Source organism: Cygnus atratus, chromosome Z (genome assembly GCF_013377495.2).
Source record: "Cygnus atratus isolate AKBS03 ecotype Queensland, Australia chromosome Z, CAtr_DNAZoo_HiC_assembly, whole genome shotgun sequence".
Taxonomy (NCBI): domain Eukaryota; kingdom Metazoa; phylum Chordata; class Aves; order Anseriformes; family Anatidae; genus Cygnus; species Cygnus atratus.
Window position 1 is genome coordinate 51471247 of NC_066396.1, and position 24736 is coordinate 51495982.

Below are 24736 nucleotides of genomic sequence, written 5' to 3' on the forward strand. Positions count from 1 at the left end.
GGTGATTTTTTTTAAAGAAATGACAGACATGTTTGCATTGTTAATTTTTATATCTACTTAAAATGTGAAGTGGCAAAGGACAGAGGTGGCAGAAACAAGCATTCCAGTGCTTTTTCGTCAGACTCTACTCTAAAAAAAAAAAAATGAAAATAAAGAAAAGGAAAGGATACAGAAACCGAGGATAAGCCTTCTCAGGAGTTATGCCCCCATGAAAAAAAAAAAAAAAAAAAAAAAAAAAACCAAGGTTACATAACAAAAGTACTTAAGATACTGGATGAATCAGATTGGAAGAGGCTTCTGGAGGTCCTCAGCCTGACTCAGAACAGTATTAGCCATGGAGTCATACCTGCATGCTCAGGGCTTCAACCAACCTGTACCTGAAAAGCTCCAAAGATGGTGAAAGTACAACCACCATGGGCTCTCTGTTCCAATGTTTGATCCAAATGAATCTTGACTTCAACATATTAAGAATTGTAGAGTGGTTTGGGATGAAAGAGACCTTTAAATATCATTTATTTCTAACCCCCCTGCCCCAGGCAGGAGTATCTTCCACTAGATAAGGTTGCTTAAAGCACCATCCAAACTAACTTGCAACATTTCCAATGATGCGGCATCCACAACCTTCCTGGGCAACCTGTTCCAGTGCCTCACCACCCTTATAGTGACTTTCTTCCATATGTCCAGTCTAAATCTACCCTCTTTCAGTTTAAAACTCTTGCCCCTTGTCCTGTTGCTACAGGCCTGGGTAACAAGTGTTTTCTTGGTCCTAAAGCCTCCTTTAGGTATTAAAAGGCTGCAATAAGGTCTCCCTGGAGCAACAAGGTCTCCCTGGAGCCTTCTCTTCTCCAGGCTGAAGAAACCCAACCCTCTCCTCCCACAACCTAATGGCCACACTTCTTTTTACACAGTCCACGATACTGCTGCCTTTCTGCACTGCAAGCACACACTGCCAGCTCAAATCCAACATTTCATCCACCAGCATCCGTAAGTTCTGCTCTGCAAGGCTGCACAATTTGTTCTTGATGAAGCCATGAGGGATGTCCCTAATCACCTCCCTGTCTTCCCTATATCTATACACAACTTCCCGGAGGATCTGCTCCATGATCTTACCAGCGACTAAGATGAGCCTCTCTGGTTGGTGGTTCCCAAGCTCTTTCTTACTACTCTTTTAAAAATGGGTGTGATGTTTCCTTTTTCTCCAGTCACTTGGAACTTCACCTGGCTGTCATGACTTTTCAAGTATTTTGGAGAGTGTGTTAGCAACTGCATCTGCTCCTTCATTGTTCCAATTATATTCACATAAGCTAAGATAAAAATGTTCCTGAAACCTAGAAATGGTCCTGAGTGAACAGCAGCATCCATCTGTCAAACAAACTATGAAGTTGATATCACCCATATGAAAAACTGACTTAAATCCCATTGATTCTTGGTTCGCCAATAGTGGTCAAAAGCCTTCCCACTTCACCTAAGGATTAAGATTGTAACTGCTATAGGATGTTATCCTTTAAGAAAAATAGTAAAAAGAACAAGATGAGAAACTGTTAAAAGCCTTCACAGACACTTGTGGGTAGCAAATAAATGCTGTGATTCCTAGACTCATTTCCAAAGCTGGATGTGCCATAGCTTGGTGACTCACTCATACCGTGTAACCTGCACAGTATCTGCAAACAGCCCCACAAGCTTTTTTATTTGTAAAAACCCCATCTCACCTCCTTCCTAACCATCTTTTTTTTTTTTTTTTAGGACTGTAACAGCCCTTTACACTAGTCAAGCTACTCATATTTGCCGAACAGCCTGTACTCTGATCAAGCACAGGTCCAAACTCTAGTATACTCTCACAGACAAACCCAAATCACCTCAACTCCTAGCAGTACATTCAAGCTCTCCAAACTGTTATTTGTCCTTAGAATTACATATTCAGATTTGGAGAAACAGACTCCATTAAGTAGCAGCACACATCCCAGCAGCCTGAGGTTACAATCAGTTTTTCTGATAAGTGATGCAACTTCGAGTAGAAATAAGAACTTAACCTCAACTCTGATACTTCAAGCTGCATAATTCCTTATCTCCATAAAAATTCTTGCATAAACAATTGAGACAGAGGTTTCTTCAGGTATCTAGCCACCTCACTTGCATGCTTTTAGAATCCCTCACCTTTACCTTCTCTTGCCCCAAATGCATAATCATGTTCCTTACGGCGGCACCATGAGCCAGCCATACAGGAATCCTGGACAGCTTTGTGCAACCTCTGTCTACACATCTGGAGCTGCTAATTTAATTTGTCAGATGAACTGTACAATTTTCATTTTCTTAGTGTAGTTTACTACACAATTACAAAATATAATTGTTAATATGAAAACAAGCAACAAGGTTGCTGGGGTCAGAGACGAAGGAAGAGCAATAAGCTAAGTAACCAGTACATGAATCTGATTACAGCCACTTTATAACGATGATCTTTTTGGACTTCAGCAAAGCTTTTGACATGGTTTCACATAGGATCCTACTGGACAAAATGTCCAGCATACAGCTAAACAAAAACATCATCCGATGGGTGAGCAATTGGATGACGGGCAGGGCTCAAAGGGTTGTGGTAAATGGGGCCACATCGGGCTGGCGGATGGTCACTAGTGGGGTCCCTCAAGGCTCCATTTTAGGGCCAGTCCTCTTCAATGTTTCTATAAATGATTTGGATGTAGGACTAGAAGGTGTTTTGAGCAAATTTGCTGACGACACCAAACTTGGAGGAGTTGTGGACTCGGCTGAGCGTGGAAAGGCCTTGCAGAGAGCTCTGGACAGATTGGAGAGCTGGGTGATCACCAACCACATGAAGTTCAACAAAAGCAAGTGCCGGGTCCTGCACCTGGGATGGGGAAACCCCGGCTATACGTACAGACTGGGCAATGAGACGCTGGAGAGCAGCCCCGCAGAGAGGGATCTGGGGGTTGTGGTTGACAGCAAGTTGAATGAGCCAGCAGTGTGCCCTGGCAGCCAGGAGGGCCAACCGTATCCTGGGGTGCATCAAGCACGGCATTGCTAGTCAGTCGAGGGGAGTGATTGTCCGGCTCTACTCTGCGCTGGGGCGGCCTCACCTCGAGTACTGTGTGCAGTTCTGGGCACCACAGTACAAAAAGGACATTAAACTGTTGGAGAGAGTCCAGAGGAGGGCGACGAAGATGGTGAAGGGCCTAGAGGGGAAGACATACGAGGAGCAGCTGAGGTCACTGGGCCTGTTCAGCCTGGAGAAGAGGAGGCTGAGGGGGGACCTCATCGCAGTCTACAACTTCCTTGCGAGGGGGAGTGGAGAGGCAGGGGACCTATTCATTGTAAACACCAGTGATAGGACCCACGGGAACAGTGTTAAGCTGAGGCAGGGGAAATTTAGGCTGGACATCAGGAAGAGGTTCTTCACCGAGAAGGTGGTCACACACTGGAACAGGCTCCCCAGGGACATAGTCACTGCACCAAGCCTGTCTGAATTTAAAAAGCAATTGGACTGTGTACTCAGTCACATGGTCTAAACTTTGGGCAGACCTGTGCAGTGCCAAGAGTTGGACTTGATGATCCTTATGGGTCCGTTCCAACTCGGGATATTCTATGATTCTATGATGACCCTGTGATTGTTTCTACAAAAGAAAAAAGTTTCAGCCCTTTTCAGGGCACTGAATTGTCCACATATACACAAAAGTGGAGATTAGCAGAATCTAATAAACAGCAATAATACAGAAAGACTGGTTTAATATGTCTCAGCACTCTAAAATAATTGTTTTTCTCTCTCTACAAAGAAAAACTCCCAAAGAGAAGCTTCATAAAAAGAGGAACAATATTATTCCAGTCACTTGTAAAATATACTAATTGTCCCATACAGGCTATGAAGATGATGGGATAGCCAAGCAGAGATCTTTCTCAGTTGGAAGGAGTAAGATGACAAGCTTGCAGCTTCTCAACCTACAAACTACAATCACGCAAACGACATCTTACCACCAAGATACTTATTGATGTAAACACAGACTTAAATCACTTGGATATTAATATGACATTCTAAAGGCATTACTAGGGCATAGTAAGGCTTATTAAGGCATAATAAGGCATTCTAAAGACACCACAAACTGCAGTAGTGCAGCAACACAAACTACAGCACCAGTGTCTTCAAACCAAAATCTGAATACAAAGAACAAGGCACAATTCTACCTATGCACTCATCAAACCTATTTTTTTTTTCTTGCTAAAGTAGCTTCCAACAATGTATTTCTTGGTTGCTCTTTTTTGTTTCTTCCTAGGTCACGTCAAAAAGGACATCCAGCCTGTGTTCCACCAAGAGCCAGCATTAGAAGTAACTAGATCATGTAACCTCTACTAACATGTGCTCGCAACGCTTTCATGAGGAAAACTTCACAAAAGGACACTTTTTTTAAACACAAACTTGAGTAGCAGGATTTTTCTCCTAGCTAACCTGCTGTGATTAAAGAGGATCCATGACTAGTGCTTTGGAAGCAATTTGCCTTCTCTTCCCTCAAACTGTACTCTGCAAACTCTAAAAACACCACCTTATCTCTCCCACTTGATGGCATGAACACAAGATACACTGTCTCAAATGCATGAATTCAATTGAACCATAGAAATGTAAAGTGAGGCTGGAGTACTGTGACTCTTTCCAAAAAAAAAAAAAAAGGCTAAGCTCTTAACACATCATGAAGAAGTCAGTGACCTTCTCAATTCTCCTCACTTGCATTCTCAGCTTTCAATTAGAATCCCCTTTAAGCAGTGTAGGATATACAACTCAACTGATGAAGCTGACTCTTCGGTAAGCTTGCAAAGCAACATATCCTTTCCAACAGCTTTGGAGTGCAGCAACTTCTAAACAGAATTCAGAAATACAGGTTAAGCCTCATTGCTAGCAGCAGCATACAAAGACACTATTAAATGTTATTTATGTTCCTCTCTTACAGATTGTCATACCGAACAGTTGTATCCAGCAATTTCATCCCCCCATTCAGCTATCCTGCAAGTGAGTGAAGTCATCACTCTTGTTCAAGGCCAACTAAGGTTACACGTTTACAGATGTCAATTAGTCACTGATTTTGAACAGTAACTTAGACACTGCACGCACTCTTTAAACAGGTGTAAAAAAGATCTTTCATTTATTTTACCTTGTTAGTATTTGTGAACCAGTGAGCCAGTTGCTTCCAATTCTGAGAAATGAGGAAGAAAAACCAATATAGCTATGTCCTCATTTAACAACAATTCATTTTCTTACAGCAGTTGTAAAAAATGATATGGCCCTCTTGATTTATAACCCTTTTTCATATACCCTGATAGCTTCTCATCTTGACCTTGCTGCTCTGCTGAGATTCAGTATTCCGAGTTTCTGCTGCAACTTCCTACAATTTAACACATGTACTGGTGGATCGTGAATTACATTCACACTTTCATGGCGTAATCCCATCAGAATTAGTTGTCCAAATGAACTTTGCAGCACTGGTCCATTGGTATGCTACATAATCCTACCCTTTACCAACAGGAAATTTGATATCTTATGAGGAGGTTGTGGTGGTTTTTCTCAGGTGGGCAGCTGAGCTCCTGTCACTCTCCCTCCTCAAAGGGAATGGGGGAGAAAATATGATGCAAAGGGCTCAAGGTTTGACATAAGGACGGGGAGATCATTCAGCAATTATCGTGACAGGAAAAACAGACTCAGCATAGGGAGATTAATATAATTTATTGCCTATCACTAGTAGACTACAGCATTTAGAACTAAAAATAAACTAAAAACACCCTCTTCTACCTCCTCCCACCAAGCAGTGCAGGGGAATGGGAAATGGGGGCTGCAGTCAGTCTCTGTCGCTCCCTCACGGCCCCTCCCTGCCCCTGCTCCACGCGGGGTCCCTCCCACGGGATGCCGTCCTTCCCGAACTGAGCCTGCGGGGGCTGCCCGCGGGCAGCAGCTCTTCAAGACCTGCTCCCACACGGCTCCGTACCGCGGGGTCCATCCATCCCCCAGGAGCAAACTGCTCCAGCACGGGTCCCCCACGGGTGGGCGGCAGCTCCCCCCAGACCCCCTGCTCCTGCTGCGTGGGCTCCTCTCCACGGGCTGCAGCTCCGGCCCGGGGCCTGCTCCTGCGGGGGCTCTCCATGGGCCGCAGCCTCCTCCAGGCCACATCCACCTGCTCCAGCGGGGGCTCCTCCACGGGGGGGCTGCAGCGTGGAGATCTGCTCCGTGTGGGACCCGTGTGGGACCCGTGGGCTGCAGGGGGACAGCCTGCTCCACCAGGGGCCTCTCCCTGCACAGGCTGCAGGGGAACTGCTGCTGCCTGCCTGGAGCACCTCCTGCCCTCCTGCTGCACTCACCTGGGGGGCTGCAGCGCTGGTTCTCTCACACTGTCTCACTCCTCTCTCCCAGCTGCTGCTGCACAGCAGGTTTATTTCTTCCCTTCCTTAAATCTGCTCTCACAGAGGTGCAAACAACAACTCTTACTGGCCTGGCTCTGGCCGGCAGCAGGCCCCTTATCTGACACAGGGCAGCTGCTGAGCTCTGCTCATAGAGGCCACCCCTGCAGCCCCCCACTACCACAGCCTTGCCACATACACCCACTACAGAGGTACACATAAACCAAACAGTAATCTTACTGTGAAATGTACCGTTTAGGTGGATCACCCATTTCTCTCATCTTGAGCAACAAAAGCTTCTGAAGAGACCCAAAGAGCACATCAGATCATAATAACGTAATATGTAGCTAGTAATAAAAATCATATTACTACTTTTTTCTGCAGCTTTAACCAAGAGCACCTCAGTGGGGTTGGACTGTCCAAGACTGTATGTTGGCAGAGTTCTCACAAACATGTAAACTGATTTGCTTCCCTTTATTGAACTCTTTCTTTTGTAACCTCTTTATCACCTCTCAGAACCAGCTTTAGAAGCAACCTGTTAGACGAAGAGCTAGCAGCCAAAAAGGAGCCTTTCATTTCTTTGCCTCTGATGTCTCCTTGAACAAGTTAATTCCCTTCCTGCTTTCTCTATCAATCTGAATATTCCTTATTTATATATACACGCAGAGTCCCATCAAAAGTTCACTCGTTAGCTGACTCTCCACTCAGTACTGCTGCATCACGCCACTCCTCTCAACCTTCAATACACTTTTTAACTCTTCCAGGAATGCCCTTTCACAAACACTACTGCTCTCCAACCAGATGCAGGCTCTACTCTTCAGCCTAACCTCTCTACAGAGAAAACCTCTACTGTCCAAGCGATTCAGTATTCACTGTTTTGTTTAATATGCAACTCAGAACGAAGACTGACCATTTCCTTATCCAACTCCTTAACCTCTGCTTCTGAATTTTTCTTCTTCCATTCTCTAACATGAGCTGACGGCATCTCCTTTGCAGCTCACGTTTTCTCCAATAGGGAAGAGAGAATTTTAAGAGAGAGATTTAGGGTAAAGACATGGGTGCATGAACGGAAGGGGGATGCAAGTTTAATTCAAAGATATCACTAAAAATATATAACTGATTTTAAAAGATTCTTTGCCAATTCTACAGAAACGGACACACAAGAACTTTGAAGATGCTGCCCCATTTTTTCAACTTTGTCTGCTGCACATTTTAAGAGTTAAATGCTTCACATTACAAGGGTAGCTGTGAAACCATCCCCTGGGATAGCAAACAGCTGCCTGCTGTAACATGTGGTTATTCCTGGTCTACCACATCTCAAATCCCTATCTCAGGCAACAAGAATCTCAAGGATGTTGCTCCTTGCCCTTTGTGTCATACAGTATTTGCATTAATGCTTCGAGCCTTATCAAAATAGAAAGGTACCTATTTTGCAAGCAGAAGAAACTTTTCATTCTAGGTCTCTAGACACAGCTGCAGAAGTATATACAACAGTATAACTATCCCAAATGCCTAAGAGATCTTCAGTGAACAAGCTGAAAAGCACTCCATGTAGACAATTCCTGGCAGTCATTGGTAAGAAGCAGGGAGCAGTGTGCTCACACAGCTTGTTCAGGTCACACTTACCTTCTCAACGCTGTAAGTTCCATATATTCTTCCTTTTCAGCTGCAGCTAGAGATACTGGTTCTCCTTGGCAAGTGTTCCAGTATTCATAGAACCATATCATAGAACAGCTTGGGTTGGAAAGGACCTTAAAGCTCACCTAGTTCCACCCCCCAACCCCATCCCATGGGCAGGAACACCTCCCAGTAAACCAGGTTGCCCAAAATCCCATCCAACCTGGCCTTGAACACTTCCAGGGAGGGGGAATCCACAGCTTCTCGAGTGCCTTACCACCCTCTAAGTGAAGAATTTCCTCCTTATATCTAATCTAAATCTCCCTTCTTTTAGCTTAAAACCATTCCCCCTTGTCCTGTCATTGTCTGCCCAGGCAAAAAGTCACTCTATCTTTTTGTAAGCCCCCTTTAAGTATTGAAAAGCTGCAATAAGGTCACCCTTGAGCCATCCCCCTTCTGGCTGAACATCCCCAGCTCCCTCAGCCCTTCTTCATAGGAGAGGTGCTCCAACCCTCTTATCAACTCTGTAGCCCTCCCACGGACCCTTTCCGACAGAAAAACATCCTTCTTGTGCTGGGGGTCCCACAGAACAGGTACATTTTTTGCTAGCGTATAAAAATCAGACAACGGGTCATCAGAAGTTGTATGAACACCATTCCACTTCTGGAAAATGGGAACATAACTACTAGTAAGGCTTCAATCATAGCCACTACAAACCCATCAGTCAGTCTGCATACAGAGTTACAAATGACCAGCTCCTTTACAAAGACAAAGCTGAACAGTCTTTAATTCAAATGCTTTTATGAGTCAGCATTTCAGAATCGTAACTGAAGGGAGCAGACTGACACACCCACAGACATTCTTCATTTCCTCTCCATCTTCCTGAGAAGGAATGGTTATTTCTGATAGCAAACAATTTCATCAGTACAAAAGACTCCCACAAACTAAAAGCTTTTCTTTTATTTATGTATCAGCTATGTAGTAAAGTACATTCAGGAAATACTTGAATCTATCTGGCATTTTTCAAGCATCTGGCAGCTGCTCCTTTTACAGATAACAATTATCCCCTTTTTAACGGCAGAGTGTTACATCATTAAAATCAACCTCTTGAAATCCATAAATATACTGATATTTCTGCCTAGTTAAAACCTACTGGATGATTCAGGTCTTAATGTTAACTTCTGCAAAATGAAGCATTATGAAAGATTTATTTTCTGTTTAGCAGTATCACTTCTACCGATACAATTTTGGTTGCATCACCGATAAACAATATGCACCTATGAAGTCTTAAAAGAATAAAATCTGAATAACTACCATACACACTATCTGGAAAAATATCACAGATGTTTAAGGATAAAAAGAAAAAGGTTTTAATACATTTAATTATTTGATTCAGATAATTATTTACAGACTATGGCCAAGCAACGAGGAAACAAAATACAAATGCTTCAGTGTTTCTTGCACCTTTTTCCTCAGACACTTGACTTGTATTTTTAGCTTAAGTAGTTGTTAAACCCACTGCTATGCAATCTAAGCAGAAAATCCTTCTTTGGTTATACCACTAAATCATTAATACCATTAGTGGTACAACAGCTCACTGCTGTACCACTAATGATACTAATATCTTCTTGGTTACTATAGAGATAAATTTGTAATCCAGCTAATTGGAGTACAACAGTAAAAAGTCAAAAGATCCCCAAGTTGTGATCACACATAAAGAATGAACAAAATAACTTTAGTTAAAAATGGTATTTGTTTTCACCACTAGTACTGCAATGATGGGCAAAATTGTCTCTAAAAGTCAATGTATGTTAAAAGAAGACATTACATTTTGTGATGACTAAATGAAGTAAATGGTAAGTAGGTACAAGAAGTAAAATTCAAAACTATATAATCAGAGCTTATTTTCAATATAAAGGAAGTTATGTCTGCAGACTCTTTCTGGACTGCAGTAACTTGATTGTTTGCTTGACAACGCAAGTTCTAAACTCTTTTCCTCATAAAGTAAATGCATCCAAAAAAAAGTCCTTACTGGTCAGAAATAGCTTGATCATTACAATCTACTCAAGATCAGATTGCCAGTATCTTCAGATGCTTACAACTGTATTTTTATTTTCTTTTGTAAAAGTTGGTCCAACAAAAGTATGAAAGTGAAATTTGATTTGATGGTAAATGAAGTCTCTCTGCTGCGGACAAAACTGAAGCTTGCATTTTGTTTGTTGGCAGAAAAAGAATATTCAATTCACAGGAGCGCATATAACAAAACCAAACATGCAATCTATTGCTTTTAAAACCTTTACAGCAACATAACATTAAAGTGAACAGTAATTAGTTATCTATCAATTCTCCCCAAAAGAAAAGTTGTAAACAGAAGAATAATTTTACCTGTCTGTATATAGCTTCTCAGATTATGGGGGGGGTGGAGGGATTTCTCAATTAATGATCAAGATGATTAACTGAAATAGGTTTTCATTTGAAGAAAACCTTTTTTAATCCAGCATTAAACAAAATTAACGGGCTTCTTGCATTAATTGAGCTAATCTGAAACAGGAAAATAACTACCCATATTTTGGCATTCATGTTTACATTTGCCCAGATCGTTTAGATTTTGCAAAGCTGCTATCCAGTGTTGCCATGAAATACAGATTGTAGAATCTAGGTAGTATAGGCTATTTCCAATACCAATATTAAGTAGAAAGGAGCACGAAGTAGGGCATTACACTACATTTCTGGAACTAACACAGTAAGAATGAAACCCTAGGAAAAAAAAAAAGTTAAACTACAGTTTATAGAAGGAACTAAATACCTGCAGAAGCTGATTTTTGGTTGAATATTATTTTACATTGTGTAATTTGCTGCATCTGCTAATTTAAAGCAGACATACTTACTTACTTACTTTTCTCTTTGTTTCCTACATTTTCTTCTCCCCCACCCTTATACCATACACCAAGCATTATGAATATAAGCCCAAATATCCCAGACAATCCAGTGAACAAAGTTAGTGTAATGCACTGGTGTGAGGTGTGAGATTTAAAAAAAAAAAAGAAAAGTCTCTCAATCTTCATCAAAGTTCTGTTGTAGAAGAAAATTGGCAGCCAAGTTTTCATTCTTCTCACAAGCAAAATATGCTTGTATCACAAGTCCTTCAGGAAATCCTAATGCCTTTAACTGAAGAAAAGAAACATGTTTAGAAAGCACAGTTTGTACAATAAGCTTCTTTGTATGTCTAGTATCTTCAGATGCCACTTAAGCAATTAATGCTTTACTTAAACAACACTGCTGTCTAGCTCAATATAACCTCTAGTGAGCAGAGTTAGAAGGTGTTGCCTCTGTCTTTACTAACCAAAACTAAGTTCTTATTTGAAAAAGTGATTTATGTGAGTCTAAGGAAGCACCATGAATTATATCACTTTTCTTTCACTACCACAGTAAGTCGCTAAAACAGACTTGGGTCACAGTAATGTCAGGAAGTAACCCACTTTGCATTGCTGTTGAAAAAACATTGAAACAATGCTCATTTTAAGCTACTAATTATACAAAGCTCAGCAATTTTAACAAAACTTGCCTATAGCAAGATCTCCCAGCCTCTCATTTGTGCATCACTGGCAGACAGCACAACATACCACATTATGCCATACTTTCAGTTGTTTTAACTGGCTTTCACTTTTTTAAAAAAATGACTAAAAATTTCAGCTATGAGAAGACAGTTGAGCGTAATCTGTTCTTCAAAAGTCAGTGGACTGATGTCTGGGACACACTGACAAACAGGCATTAGAGTACTAGAGGAGAGATTGTTACAGTGGAAATGGGTGTAGCTTGCACTTAGAAAAAACTCAGCAAAACAATCTTTGTTTTAGCCAAAGGCAAGTAAATACTGTCATTTAGGGATTTTCTTAAAATCCTCAGAGCACCGGCAAGACATTTTACATATAGGACAGATCAAATCTCTGCAAGAAACTACTTCCTTTTATCACTTATAAACCATTCTTAGATTTTTGTGCCTACAAACAGCATCAAGGTGTCAGCTATAGCACTATGACACCTAAGTTTTAAGGTGTGTTTTTCATGGAAAAAGGAAGAGGCACACATCCCCACTTTGTTGGATTTTGCAACAGGTTGTAGAGGTAATATTCTACTGCATAAAATGGTTTTAAAAGGAAATACAGCAGACTAGAGACGATCTGTCAAGAGGTAAGCGAGCAGTTTTATTATACTAATTTTGTCTAATGTCCATTTTCTTGACATTTAGGAAGTTGACACCTATGTTAAAGGGTTTTTCTGATAATCCTTACAAAACCTTTCGCTTTGTCAGTTAAAAAAAATCTCTGATAAACAACAGAAATGTTACTACACTATGACGTAATTCTTCACAGTTTGATCTTAAAAAAAAAAAACATCTCAGAGGCGTTGCCATCTATGTAAATCCATATTTAGTGAGTGCTACACATGGTATTTATGAATGCAGTACACCCTCAAAAGTGTATTTTTATAGACGTTATTTACCTGTGTAAAAAGCTGTAATTAACTAATTCTAATGGACAGACAAATAACTTGGTTAAGAAGTGACTTTAACTAGTCTACTTAACTATGAGAGCTTTAACTATCCCAATAGTTTGCAAAGAATGACCATGCAGACACTCCTTTGTACCTGGAAATCCATCATAGTTACCACTACCTTAAATAGTACTGTCTGAGACTTTTGCATGAGGGTCCCTTTCCTCTGGGAAATTCATTCAGTCATCAATTATTAGAGATGGCATCTGATCACTTACAAGGCTCTGCATCTTTCAAGTAAGGACTCAAGAGATTTTATACTCATTGGCTATAGAGCAAGAAGAGATGTGATTTGATAAACTAGGCTACACCAACTATGAAATATCAAAAATCATTCAAAACCACTGAACATAAAATAATAAACATAGCATAAGTTAAAGCATGTTGTAAGCATACAAAAAACATAGTGAACACCATAAAAAAAAGCCAAATAACACTTAAAAGCAGAAAGACTTACCCTTTCTATAGCTTCTTTTTCCTGAGGTGTTACTTGAATGTAGTTCATATGACCATTTCCAGCTTCTGCTACTCCTCCAGTGCTGGCACCATCATCACTGCCACTTAAGCCCTGGCGGGACTCTGTAACTGGCTCATTCAACATATGAATAAAATGCTCCTGGTGTTGGCTTATTTGCTGTGATGCATAGGAGAATAAAAGGAAGAAATATATTGAAATAAAGCATTTTTAGTTCTGCCGACAAGCAAGTAAGAATACTTATTATTTTCAGTAAATTATAAAGCCAAAAGCAAGCGTAAAAATGTGTAGTAAAACATGATTAAATCCAAACAAAAGAAATTCAATTTCATGTTTAAGTTCAGTTGCAGTGACCCTCCCCTCTTGGGCTGGCAGCCCAGAAAGCCAACCGTATCCTGGCTGCATCAAAAGCAGCGTGGCCAGCAGGGCTGGGGAGGCGACTGTCCCCCTCTGCTCTGCTCTCGTGAGACCCCACCTGGAGCACTGCGTTCTGCTCTGGGGACCCCAGCACAAGAAGGACATGGACATATTAGTAGAAGTCCAGAGGAGAGCCATGAGGATGATCAAAGTCCTGGAGCACCTCTTCTATGAAGACAGGCTGAGGGAGTTGGGGTTGTTCAGCCTGGAGAAGAGAAGGCTCTGGGCAGACCTTACAGCAGCCTTCCAGTACCTAAAGGGGGCCTACAGGAAAGCTGAGGAGGGACTCATTGTCAGGGAGTGTCGTGATAGAACAAGGGGTAATGGCTTGAACCTAAAAGAGGGCAGATTTAGATTAGATATAAGGAGGAAATTCTTCACTCAGAAGGTGGCAAGGCAGTGGAGCAGGTTGCCCAGAGAAGCTGTGGATGCTCTATCCCCAGAGGTGTTCAAGGCCAGGCTGGATGGGGCTTTGGGCAACCTGGTCTGGTGGGAGGTGTCCCTGCCCATGGCAGGGAGGTTGGAGGTAGGTGATTTTTAAGGTCCCTTCCAACCCAAACCATTCTATGATTCGATGTTCCATACAGCGACAATTGATGAAAAGCCAACAACAGCATGATGGAACTGCTATTAACATGTTATCTTATGTAACATTAACATCTCCCTTTTTTCTAAGTCTAAATCAAAATTAGTAGCATTATTTTGTTATTTAAAGATTCACCTGTAGTAGCTGAGGGTTTTCCCGTCCAATCTGTTGTAGCAATGCCGGTAACAAAGAAGGATTTTGCTGGATGATTTGTCTCATCTGCTGGAATTGAGGCTGATTTCGCAAGAACTCAAGTGGATGTCCTGACAAACAGTGAATTAACATGCTTTTAAAAAGTTAGCAAGACTGTTATAAAATGCATACCTACGTTATAATTGTAGACAGAAACAGAACACAAACGTGGACAATATACCCCCCACTGAAAAATAAAAGAGCTTATTTCCTCACTGTCCTGGTTTCAGGTAGGACAGAGTTAATTTTCCTCCTAGTAGCTGGCAGGGTGCTATGTTTTGGATTAGGATGAGAAGAGCGCTGATAACACGCTGATGTTTTAATTGTTGTAGAGCAGTGCTTACACCAAGCCAAGGACTTTTCAGCTTCTCGCTCTGTCCTGCTAGCGAGCAGGCTGGGGGTGCAGCAGGAGCTGGGAGGGGACAGACCCAGGACAGCTGACCCAAACTGGCCAAAGAGGTATTCCATACCATCTGACGTCATGCTGAACAATATATATAGGGGTGGCTAGCCGGGGTGGGGGGGCGGCTGCTCGGGGATAGGCTGGGCATCGGTCAACGGGTGGTGAGCAATTGCATTGTGCATCACTTGTTTCGTACACATTATTACTATTAATACTATTATTATTATTATTATTGTTATTGTTATTATTTTTCCTGTCTCAACAAACTGTCTTTATCTCAACTCACAGGCTTCACTTTCCCGTTTCTCTCCCCCATCCTGGAGAGGGAGGGGGGAGGGTGAGCGAACGGCTGTGTGGTGTTTGGCTGCCAGCCGGGCTAAACCACAACACTCACACTAACTCTATAGCTTTAACCGAGAATTCTTTCTACTAAAGTTAAACGAAGCCTTTTCTTCTCACCCAGCCTTCTCTGAAGATCCAACAGGCTTCTGTCCCTGATCTCCATCAGATTTCTCTTTATGTCTTATCTCTGAGTAACCTCACTCTGAGACATGTAGCCAGCTAATGTCTGGTCTCTACATCTACAACTGAGTACCACCTCCTGCAATCAGTCACTTCTTTCCTTCTCAAGTGAGTCTTAGCATCCCATATACCTTGTGCTATTAGGTATTGCCTTGAATTTGTAACAGTCAGAAGTGCTCTGAAACATCCCATTCCCCCACTCTCTCTTTACAGATGATGCCATGACTACCTGTCAGTCCTACCTGCGTGTTTAATACCCTGTCCTCTAACAAGGCTTACACCTTGGACATTGTCTCTGCCACAGACCAAGACAGACTTTTCCTACTCACTGACTATACTCCTTTCATGTATTTATTTCCCCTTCAGACAGTTCTCTGCAGCAGGCCCTAAACCCTCTGTCCACATGGCGCACTGCAGCGCAAGGAGTCCCAGCTCATGGTAGGTCTCACAGGCGCTACATTTGACTGCCTTATTGTATGTTTCCTCCGTGATATTCCAACTTCCAAGTGGTAAATGTATTAGAATAGTCACACTCAACAGTGCACAGGGAAACACAAAAGTAGGAAGCTAGAACTTCTAGTTAGAAGCTAGTGGGAGAAAGTACAACTGCCCCCACATTTGTGGTCTTACATTTAAACCTAAGATACTGAATTGAAGGAACGGTGCAAGATCACTGCACTATTAGACATTTCATGTGTTATTCCAGATATGTTCACATATAAAAAAGCCATCTGTTCTAAGCAAGTACCACACTTACGAAATTTTCATGTTACAGTTCTTATCCAATTCACTTTAATCAGCCCATGGAACTTAAATTCACTGAAACACAAAGTGCTTAAATGCATATGTTTATCACATCTTCTCAGATATAATCTTTCTTACCTCCTAATGAACTAGCAGTTGTAGGTATAGTTGCTACGGCTGCTGCCACAGCTGGAGACTGAGAGGAACCAGTGCTCGCTGCTTGAGGGGGTTCAGCCACAGCCTGATTATCTCCAGGTATACCCTAAAGCCACAGTTGACATTATTACCTACAGAACGCTAAAAAATATTTGGTTTACTGCATGTATTATTTACTCTTTAGAACAAAGCGAAAATGTTAACGTTTTCACTGCAAATACAACGCAAGATGCTGTGACAGGTGCATTTACAGGTGGAAGAGGATACCGTGACAAGAATGATTTATTTTTGACAATGAAAACATGTGGTTTGTATAGCTAGCTGGTAAAGCATGTAATGCATCAGTTTAAAAGCACATGCAAGACAGTAAACAAATACTTGCTTTGAATTGTGTTCCGAAGTATTTGACATAAGTAGAAAAGTTTATTTTCATAACACCATAGCATATTATAACACTGCATTTAGTTAGAGTTACATTACAGCAACAGAATCATAGTACACAATGCTAGCTGAGATTATAGCCATATAGTTGATCCATTTTTCTGGCAAGATATTAAGCAGAGATAAGATCATAGCTCTCTGGACCTCTTTTTTCAACTGAACAGCTTGACGATTGTCATTTACTCTATCTTATGTGTGAAAAGGACGTCAAGTTATCAAACTTTCAGCAGTAAAGAGAAATAGTTAATTTGTATTTTGTTTAGTTTGCTGTACGCAAACAGCATTACCTATTTATGAATTGCTCAAGGCAATGAACCTAACAAATCTAGAAATGACAAATTATACTATATTAGAATGCAGGTTATGCAGCCCAGACAGACCTTACCCTACCACCTTTGTCCTACAAGGAAACCCTTACCACCCTAACCATGCTCTTTGACACTGAATTCCTGCACCAAATTTGCCCTTTCCATCCTCCTCCCTGCAGCCTACAAACTACCTCTGTGCCCTTCTTCAGAGCAACCTCTTGCACCTTAGCGTGGGATAGACACGAAGAAAGATTCCTATATGACTACAGCCTTGTTGTACAGGTAAGGGGAATTGCCAGAGAGGAACCCAAAAGAGGCACACTCCAAAGAGCAGTAAACCTCCTTACACACAGAGAGAATCAACTGGTGAAGCTATGTAAACCCAACCCCAAAGGGACAAGACTACACAAGATCTTTTACCTCAAAGCACTGAATTTCCAGGGCACAAAAAATTGAGAACAGTCTGGGAAGACAACAGCACTGGTGTAACAGAATATATTTCACCCAATGCAAAGGAAAAAAAAGCACCCTTCCATTTGGGAACAGCTAGACATAAGGAACAGGGAGGGTTGAAAAAAAACACAGAATATTAGTGGTACTGTTTTTGACTGGGATGGAGTTAATTTCTTCACTGTAGTTGTATGAGTCTATGTTTTGGATCTGTAAATACTGTTGATAACACACTGATGTTTTTAGTTGCTGCAGAGCAGTGTTTGCACTGAGCTAAGGACTTTTCAGCTTCTCACACCACCCTGCCGGCGAGGAGGCTGGGGGTGCACAAGGATCTGCGAGGGGACACAGCCAGGACATCTGACTCTGCCTGCCCAAAAGGATATTCCATACCACATAGTGCTATGCTCAATAATAAAAGATTTGGGAGAAGACTAAGAAAGAGAAGATGTTCACAGTTACAGCATATGTCTTCCCAAATAAACTTTATACGTAATGAAGCTTTCCTGGAAACAAATAAACATCTGCCTGTCGATGGGAAGTGGTGAATGAATTCCTAGTTTTGTTTCACTTGTGCAAGCAGCTTTTGGTGCAAGCAGCTTTTGGTTCACCTGTTAAACTGTCTTTATCTCATCCCACAAGTGTTCTCATTTTTACTACTCTGATTCTCTTCTCCATCCCACTGTGGGGAAGTGAGCAAGCGAACCCATGGTGCTTAGCTGCCTCCCAGGGTTAAACCACCACATCACTGTAACCAGACAAGTAAGAGGTTAGGTAAACCTACCATAGAAGTCAGTGGTAGGTAATGTAGATTGAAAATTCTGCTGTAATATGTGTTCTTCACATGATACGTTCATTGCTGTAGCTGAACAAAAGGGACAAATATGCAGATAATATAAAGGCCATATCTAAACAGGTAGAACTGCACAGTGTTCCAGGAAAAACCTTGCCTTATCTAAAGAAGCACATCAAGATATAAGCCAACTAACACACTGAGTCCGTATTTAAGCCACTTGGTGTAATAAATACATTTTTTCCAGTCACACACTTTATTACCTTTATCTGTCTTGATCAGCTTGCTACACTTTCATCCTTCCACAGAGGGAGGAGAAAATTACATTCATGACATGATTTGTAACTCTCTTTTAGCACGGCTTTACAGAGCACTGCATAAATACCTTTTCACATCAAATCAGTTACTTCTGGGAATCCAAACATAATGTATGAACTATTGTATGATGGAGTATGTAGTGATAGGACAAGGGGTAACGTTTTTAAACTAAAAGAGGGCAGATTTAGATTAGACATTAGGAAGAAATTCTTTGCTATGAAGATGGTAAGGCAGTGGAACAGATTGCCCTGAGAACTGGTGGATGCTCCATCTCTGGAAGTGGAAGTGTTGAAATCCAAGTTGGATGTGGAAGTTAGGCAACCTGGTCTAGTGGGAGGTGTCCTAGCCCATGGCAGAGGGTGTGGAACCATATAATCTCTGAGGTCCCTTCCAACCCAAACCATTCTATGGCTCCATGATTCTATGAATTTGGGATCAATCTCCTGAAACTGCAGGTTCACTTCATGTATTCACAGGCTTATGTAGTCATTGCAATCTGTATCCATACCAAACAGCAGATGTTTGTTTAAACTTTAAGGCTGCTCTGAAATAGAAGCACTATGGAAACTAGTGTAACCAAATTTACTTTGAGAATTTATCATTTTGAACATTGTCTCAACTCTTTAATACAATCTTGAAGTCTAACTATCCAAAAAAAACAAGACTATGTATGATGGTACTCAGATGAGACTAGTGAGATGTATGCACCTGGTTTATTCAGCTATACAAAACATAATAAATCATGGTATCAATTCATATAAAATTAATTTGGAATGTAAACAGTGCTTGGATTGTGAGAAGGGCATTTTTGCCTTATGGTGGATTAAATCTGTTTACAGTTTAACTAAGCACTGGAGCAGTTTTTTAGCTGTCATTTTTCACCACAGGGGCACATAATAACCACATCAGGCCCAGCCCAAGGAATATACACATTCCCAAACAAAGAGGTTGCAAGCAATGGTCTGATGGTTGGATGAAAGACAGAACTCCTTCCTAATTAAGGATTAGGAAATCCTTGGGTCAAAACCAGATTTGAATCTAAACGCCTCCCAAAGACGCGTCTGAGGCATAAGAAACAGTGTTTTGGAACTGGAACTTCCAACAAACACAGCTGAGGCATACAGGATTACAGAGAATCTAGATCCTCAGCCATGAAAACTGAACAGCTTGTCATCTGAATTACTGACAGCAAGTGGAATCTTCAGTGCTGATCTAGGGAACAGCTACAGTTTAAGCACTGATACTCTCTTGACCTTTTCTTTCCAACAGTTCACAGGCACAGCTTTCATACCGACTCTTTAAAGCAGGATAGTGGAATACACTTAAGAGCTCAAATTCCTAACACTACTCTGCAAAGTATCTAAAAGATAACACTGATGATTGTTTGGAGTCTGATAAAATAGGAGATCAAAGAACTGTGCAATCAGTGGACCAGTACCAACTAAAGAAAAGCCTTCTTGATGCAGGAGGATGGTAAGGAGTATGTTTAGATCAGACTAAGAACAATCTAAAAGACTTTTTGCAGCAACAGTGTTTTTCTAGGAGGAAAAGAGAAGTATGTCCACTAATATGTTCTCTAAGAGCAAAACTCCTTCTCCCTACTCCTTTTTCCAACTGCTAGAAGAAGAATGAAGAGAACATATTTTCAGTAAGGGATAACATGAAACAGGAAGGGATCAGCTTGTGTTAACAGGAAGACTCATTTTAAACATAAGGACCTACTGAAAAAGAGATGAACTGCTGAGTACAAACAGACCTAATCAGTTTGGTAGACATGCCATGCATTGAAATTCATTGCAAGGATGCTCTGTTTCTGTTCAGTGCTTTCTGAACAGGAATAAGCTAGAGCAGGGAAATACCATTCTGACTGTAAAGGCACTACAGCATACACGACTGGGGCATGCACAGCAAATGCAACACTTCTAGGAGGCACTGGATTTATGCACAGACCAAATACACAATGAACGTACAGTAAAACCAACACTTGTAAAGCATGAAGAACAAATATTTGAGATATTCAGGCGAACAGCAGCTGGACTGGTATTTGCCCTTAGGGCAACACAATATTCATCACCTTTGTTTGGCCCAATACCTCATGAGAACTTGACTGTCTACAACCACGTATTCAAAATGTTTGTTGCCCGTTTAAAAACTGTGGGTTACAAAGTCTTGGCATCATTAATGTGAGTAGCAGCCATGCTGGTGATGTGTAGTTATAACTATTCAAGAAAAAAATTAATTTACAAAATAGAAGCTTTACAAGAGGTCAGGATATCAGCTTTCCTATCAGTCTATCTCATATTCTGTTCAAGGTATTTGAAGGGTTCATTTCACCCTTGAAACTATGTCTGTAAAACAAGAAATTGTTTCTTGTCCAGAATGCTGCTTAAATTAAAACACCAGTTAAAAATTGAGCACACTTTAAAAAAAAAAAGAAAAAAAAAGGAGAAAAAAACACCTCGTGAATCTTTCTATTTGCAGAATACGTTAATATAAACATTGTGCATGATTAGTAAGAATGATAAACAGGAATTTTTAAGATGCCCTTGTGAAGTTACATATACTAATACAAAAATACAGCTATAGTACTGTCACTAATATGCTGCAACAATCACTTCTTGAGCCAGTCATTAGCAGTTACAACTATCACTGAAATTGGGCATACTTTACGGATATAACCACAACAATCAACACAGAATAAAAAGAAGTAGTGATAGATGTAGCTAAAGACAACTTCATTATTTCCTATAGCAGCACATTATGATCCTGAAAAACAATAATCAAAATAACAAGTACATCAAAGTTAAAATTCTCATTTAATGAGGACAAACTAAACAATGAAAGAGCAGAGTACACATGAAATAAATTACTCACCATTAAAAGGTACTCCACCGCTCTGTCAGGATTGTTGAAGCTGGCTCTCAATGCTGCAATTACTTGCTCTCGTTCATAGCCCATTGACATGATTTCAGTCACCATATTCTCATAGGACTGACCTGTCACTAGAAGTAACATGATTACCATTTTAAGGGAATAAGGCAAAAGAAAAGCACAAAAAAGTTTCAATGGAGAAATGTCACTTCTACCCAAATCTGAGTCACTCAATGAGGAGTAAAGAACACCTTGTATTAACCTTGCCATGGCTCTGTGGCTTTAACTCCAAATATATTCTGGTGGTTTCATTATGCATTTGATTGGAACAGTAGACTTCCAAGGTAATGAACACACTGTGAAATTCTATTAAAAAAAAGCAGAACTTTTTACACTTTTGTGTTCATAGTTGAGATTATATTCCCTTTCTATGCTGTTCAATCCTTACAGCTACCATTCCATTCATTCCTGATGTAATTAAGAAAAGTCTCCTTCAGCGTAAGCCTGGAAATCAGGCTTTCTAGCCAGAAAGCTACTTGTCAAACTCTAGCCATTGAGAGATTCCCAGACAAAGTCTTTACACTAAGCTATGATTAGAAAGATGACAAAAACTTACAACCAAGTTATAACAGCCTATTGTCTATGTGCTGGTGACAACAAGCAAAGTAATTTAATCAACTTAACATGAACCAAATCAAGTCAGGCAGAAGACTGGAAGTTATGTATAGGAGAATCTCTCAACCTAGTGAGGATTAAGGAGAACAAACTATCTAAGCTAATGTATATTTGACTAGATATCCATTACACCAAATTCCCCACCTTCTGGTTATAAACGGACTAAAACTGGACCATACCTGCAGACATCAAGAAAAAAAGGTACACATATTATATATGAATGATTCGAGGGGAGATGATTACTGTACTAATGGTATCATAGGTAAAATGAGTTTTTAATAAAACACATTATTTTCTTCTGTTAAAAGCAGACGGCAGGTTTTTAAAAAAATCAAAAACACCAATGAAAAATTACCATATTCTGAATTGCAGCTGAGCAACATTTTAAAGGCTACTTCCCACGCAAAGCTGAAAAAAATGAAAGGAAAAAAAAAAAGAAAAAAAAAAAAGAAATCCAGGAACTAAAATACCAGTTCCTTCCCCAGCTAAAAATATTACTGATTTTAGTGGAACACTACTATTGACTTTGTAAACTTACTGAGTTATTTGGAGGAAAAGGGTACAATTAACAGTAACCATAAAAAACAACAGATTATAAAAATGTAGAGGAAACAAATGCTACTCTACTAAGACCACTAAGTCGCAATTAGAAGAACCAAAGAATATCTCATGTTTTATACCATGAGGGAGAAGTTGTTCAACTCAACCCATGAGTAGCACAAGCACATTGCTTGTTTTCATTTAAGAATACTTCTGAATAATCAGTGGATGTATGACTGAGGGCAATATACTCAAGAACAAATAATAAAACAGCTCTAGCTTAAAGATACTTGTGCATTACCCATTAAGATAAATAAGGAATTGACATCCCTTGGCTAATCTGAGTTCTTACTGCTCAGACTTCAAAATAGTAGTATCAATCTGAGTTTAAGGAATGGTATGTACTTGTGTTTACACAAAACTACAAGTTCAGACATTTTACACCTTCACTTTTTCAAAGAAATAAGCAGTTATGCAAACTTTGCTCTAAAGATACATATTACTGCACGTATCTTCAGGGAAGGAAAAAAAATCAAAATCACTGTACTGGAACAATAGTTGCTTTGACTAACATTCTGCTCATGTTTTCTAGCATACTACCAGTTTATCCTTACTGTTGATAATGAACTTATGAAGGTCACACAGATTATCTTTTGATCTAATTAGTCACTTCTTAAACATTTCTGTTTCTGTAGTGCTTTTTCAATACAGGCTATGTAGAGACCAGAACAGTATGATAATTTTGTACAGAAAAAAAAAAAAGAAGCAAAAAGCAAACAGAAGTACTGTGTATATAGACACGTGTACTCCATACACAGTCTACTTACACAAGTGCTAAAGATCAAGAATAATTCAGGAATTGCACATCAGCCGTATCATGATATAGTCACATCTCTTTCTACATAGTGTTAACCAAGAATGTTTGTGAGGTCAGTGCTGAACTGTTTCTGCTCTTTGCTTCTGTTTTTCATATAACATGTTAAAGTTGGATTAACTTAGAAATCCAATTCATTATGCTCCCCAAAATAATTCTTGTTCAATGCCCTAAAGAAAACTCAGGCTGCTCCTGTAAAAGAGATGGTTGCACAGAACTGCAAGACATGCAGATCTTTCTGTAACACACAAAGCCACACTGATTTCCCGTCAGCCTTTATGTCTGAAAACAAAAGCAATTCAATAGAAAACAATCCCTGTTTTTAAAGTGAAGTCAATTATGTTCAGACAATGTAACTGAGAAGTGACAGTAAGAACACATGTAGGATTCCACTTAGGATGCAAAAACATACTACAGGAACTTGTGCAAGCAAGTTCCTTTTAAAACAGTTTCTAAAGAAAAGGAAGCAGAGAGCTCATGCCTATTGCCTTTGAAAATGTTTTGGCATATAACCCTTCCAGTACACTCAGCCAGAAAATTACACACAATGCCCGGTATTTCCAAAATGTTAGGGACACGGGTTAACTACACTAGAAACTAAGCAAAGAACTTGCACATAAATTAGGTAAGTGAGGTGTTCTCCTTCCGCTACACTAAAAAAAAAAAAAAATTGGTCAACTCTGAAGATAACTGAATGAAGACCATCGGTTTAATTTAACTTGTTGGTCATTATTGTTTATATGAATATTTATGATGACCACATCTCTGCCATTAAGGTAAAATGAATGTTTAAAGAAGCCTGCAGCACCTTTGGTACCGGTAGTAACTCTTAGAATGTAACAAAACTCAAGTGCTTGTTTCCTATTTCAGCTCATACAGTTCTTCAGTCTTGAACAGCCATAACACAAGACTCTAAGCTGCAGTTAGACAGACTAAATCTGGTGGCTACCACCAGTACAGGTTAAACAATACTTGCTCCTAAATCAACTCTTTTTTACAACATCTGCCTACACAGCATCCACACTGCTACACAAAAATGTAAGTGAAACTTTCTTTGATTAATTTAACTCTTTGTAGTAGGATGCCGCTTAATGTTTACAGTGAAAGACAAAATGAAAAAAAAAATCCACCCTCCTCTTTATTTCTGTGTCTTAACTTGATACACTCTAAAAAAGATCTCTAAAAATTTAAGTAAGTAGTAAGGAGCGTGTGGGTTTGTCTAGAAATTTCCTATCTACCAAAGTAAGCATAAGTGAGCTGCAGAAATTTCTTTTGTTTTTATGCTGTTTATTCCACTAAGAAACAAAGACATTTAAACTGTCAAAGAAAAGTGAACTAAATATAAGTATACAGAGACATTCACTCCTCAGCCCACAGAGAGGCAGATAAATTCGTCTAGTGTAAATGTATCAAAGT

At 40.2% G+C, this 24736-nt stretch overlaps 1 protein-coding gene across 1 annotated transcript in view; it reads right to left on the reverse strand.

Annotated features, from left to right (window-relative positions):
• Positions 1-8936: 8936 nt before the first annotated feature.
• Positions 8937-24736, reverse strand: part of RAD23B (RAD23 homolog B, nucleotide excision repair protein) — a 42449-nt gene continuing 26649 nt past the window's right edge. The window contains exons 6-10 of the mRNA XM_035570959.2: positions 21235-21362; positions 16033-16156; positions 14169-14296; positions 13013-13189; positions 8937-11169 (exon numbers count right to left, since the gene is read on the reverse strand). Coding sequence (XP_035426852.1) covers positions 11056-11169; positions 13013-13189; positions 14169-14296; positions 16033-16156; positions 21235-21362 — 671 coding nt within the window. The 3' untranslated portion in view covers positions 8937-11055. The remainder of the gene's footprint in view (positions 11170-13012; positions 13190-14168; positions 14297-16032; positions 16157-21234; positions 21363-24736) is intronic.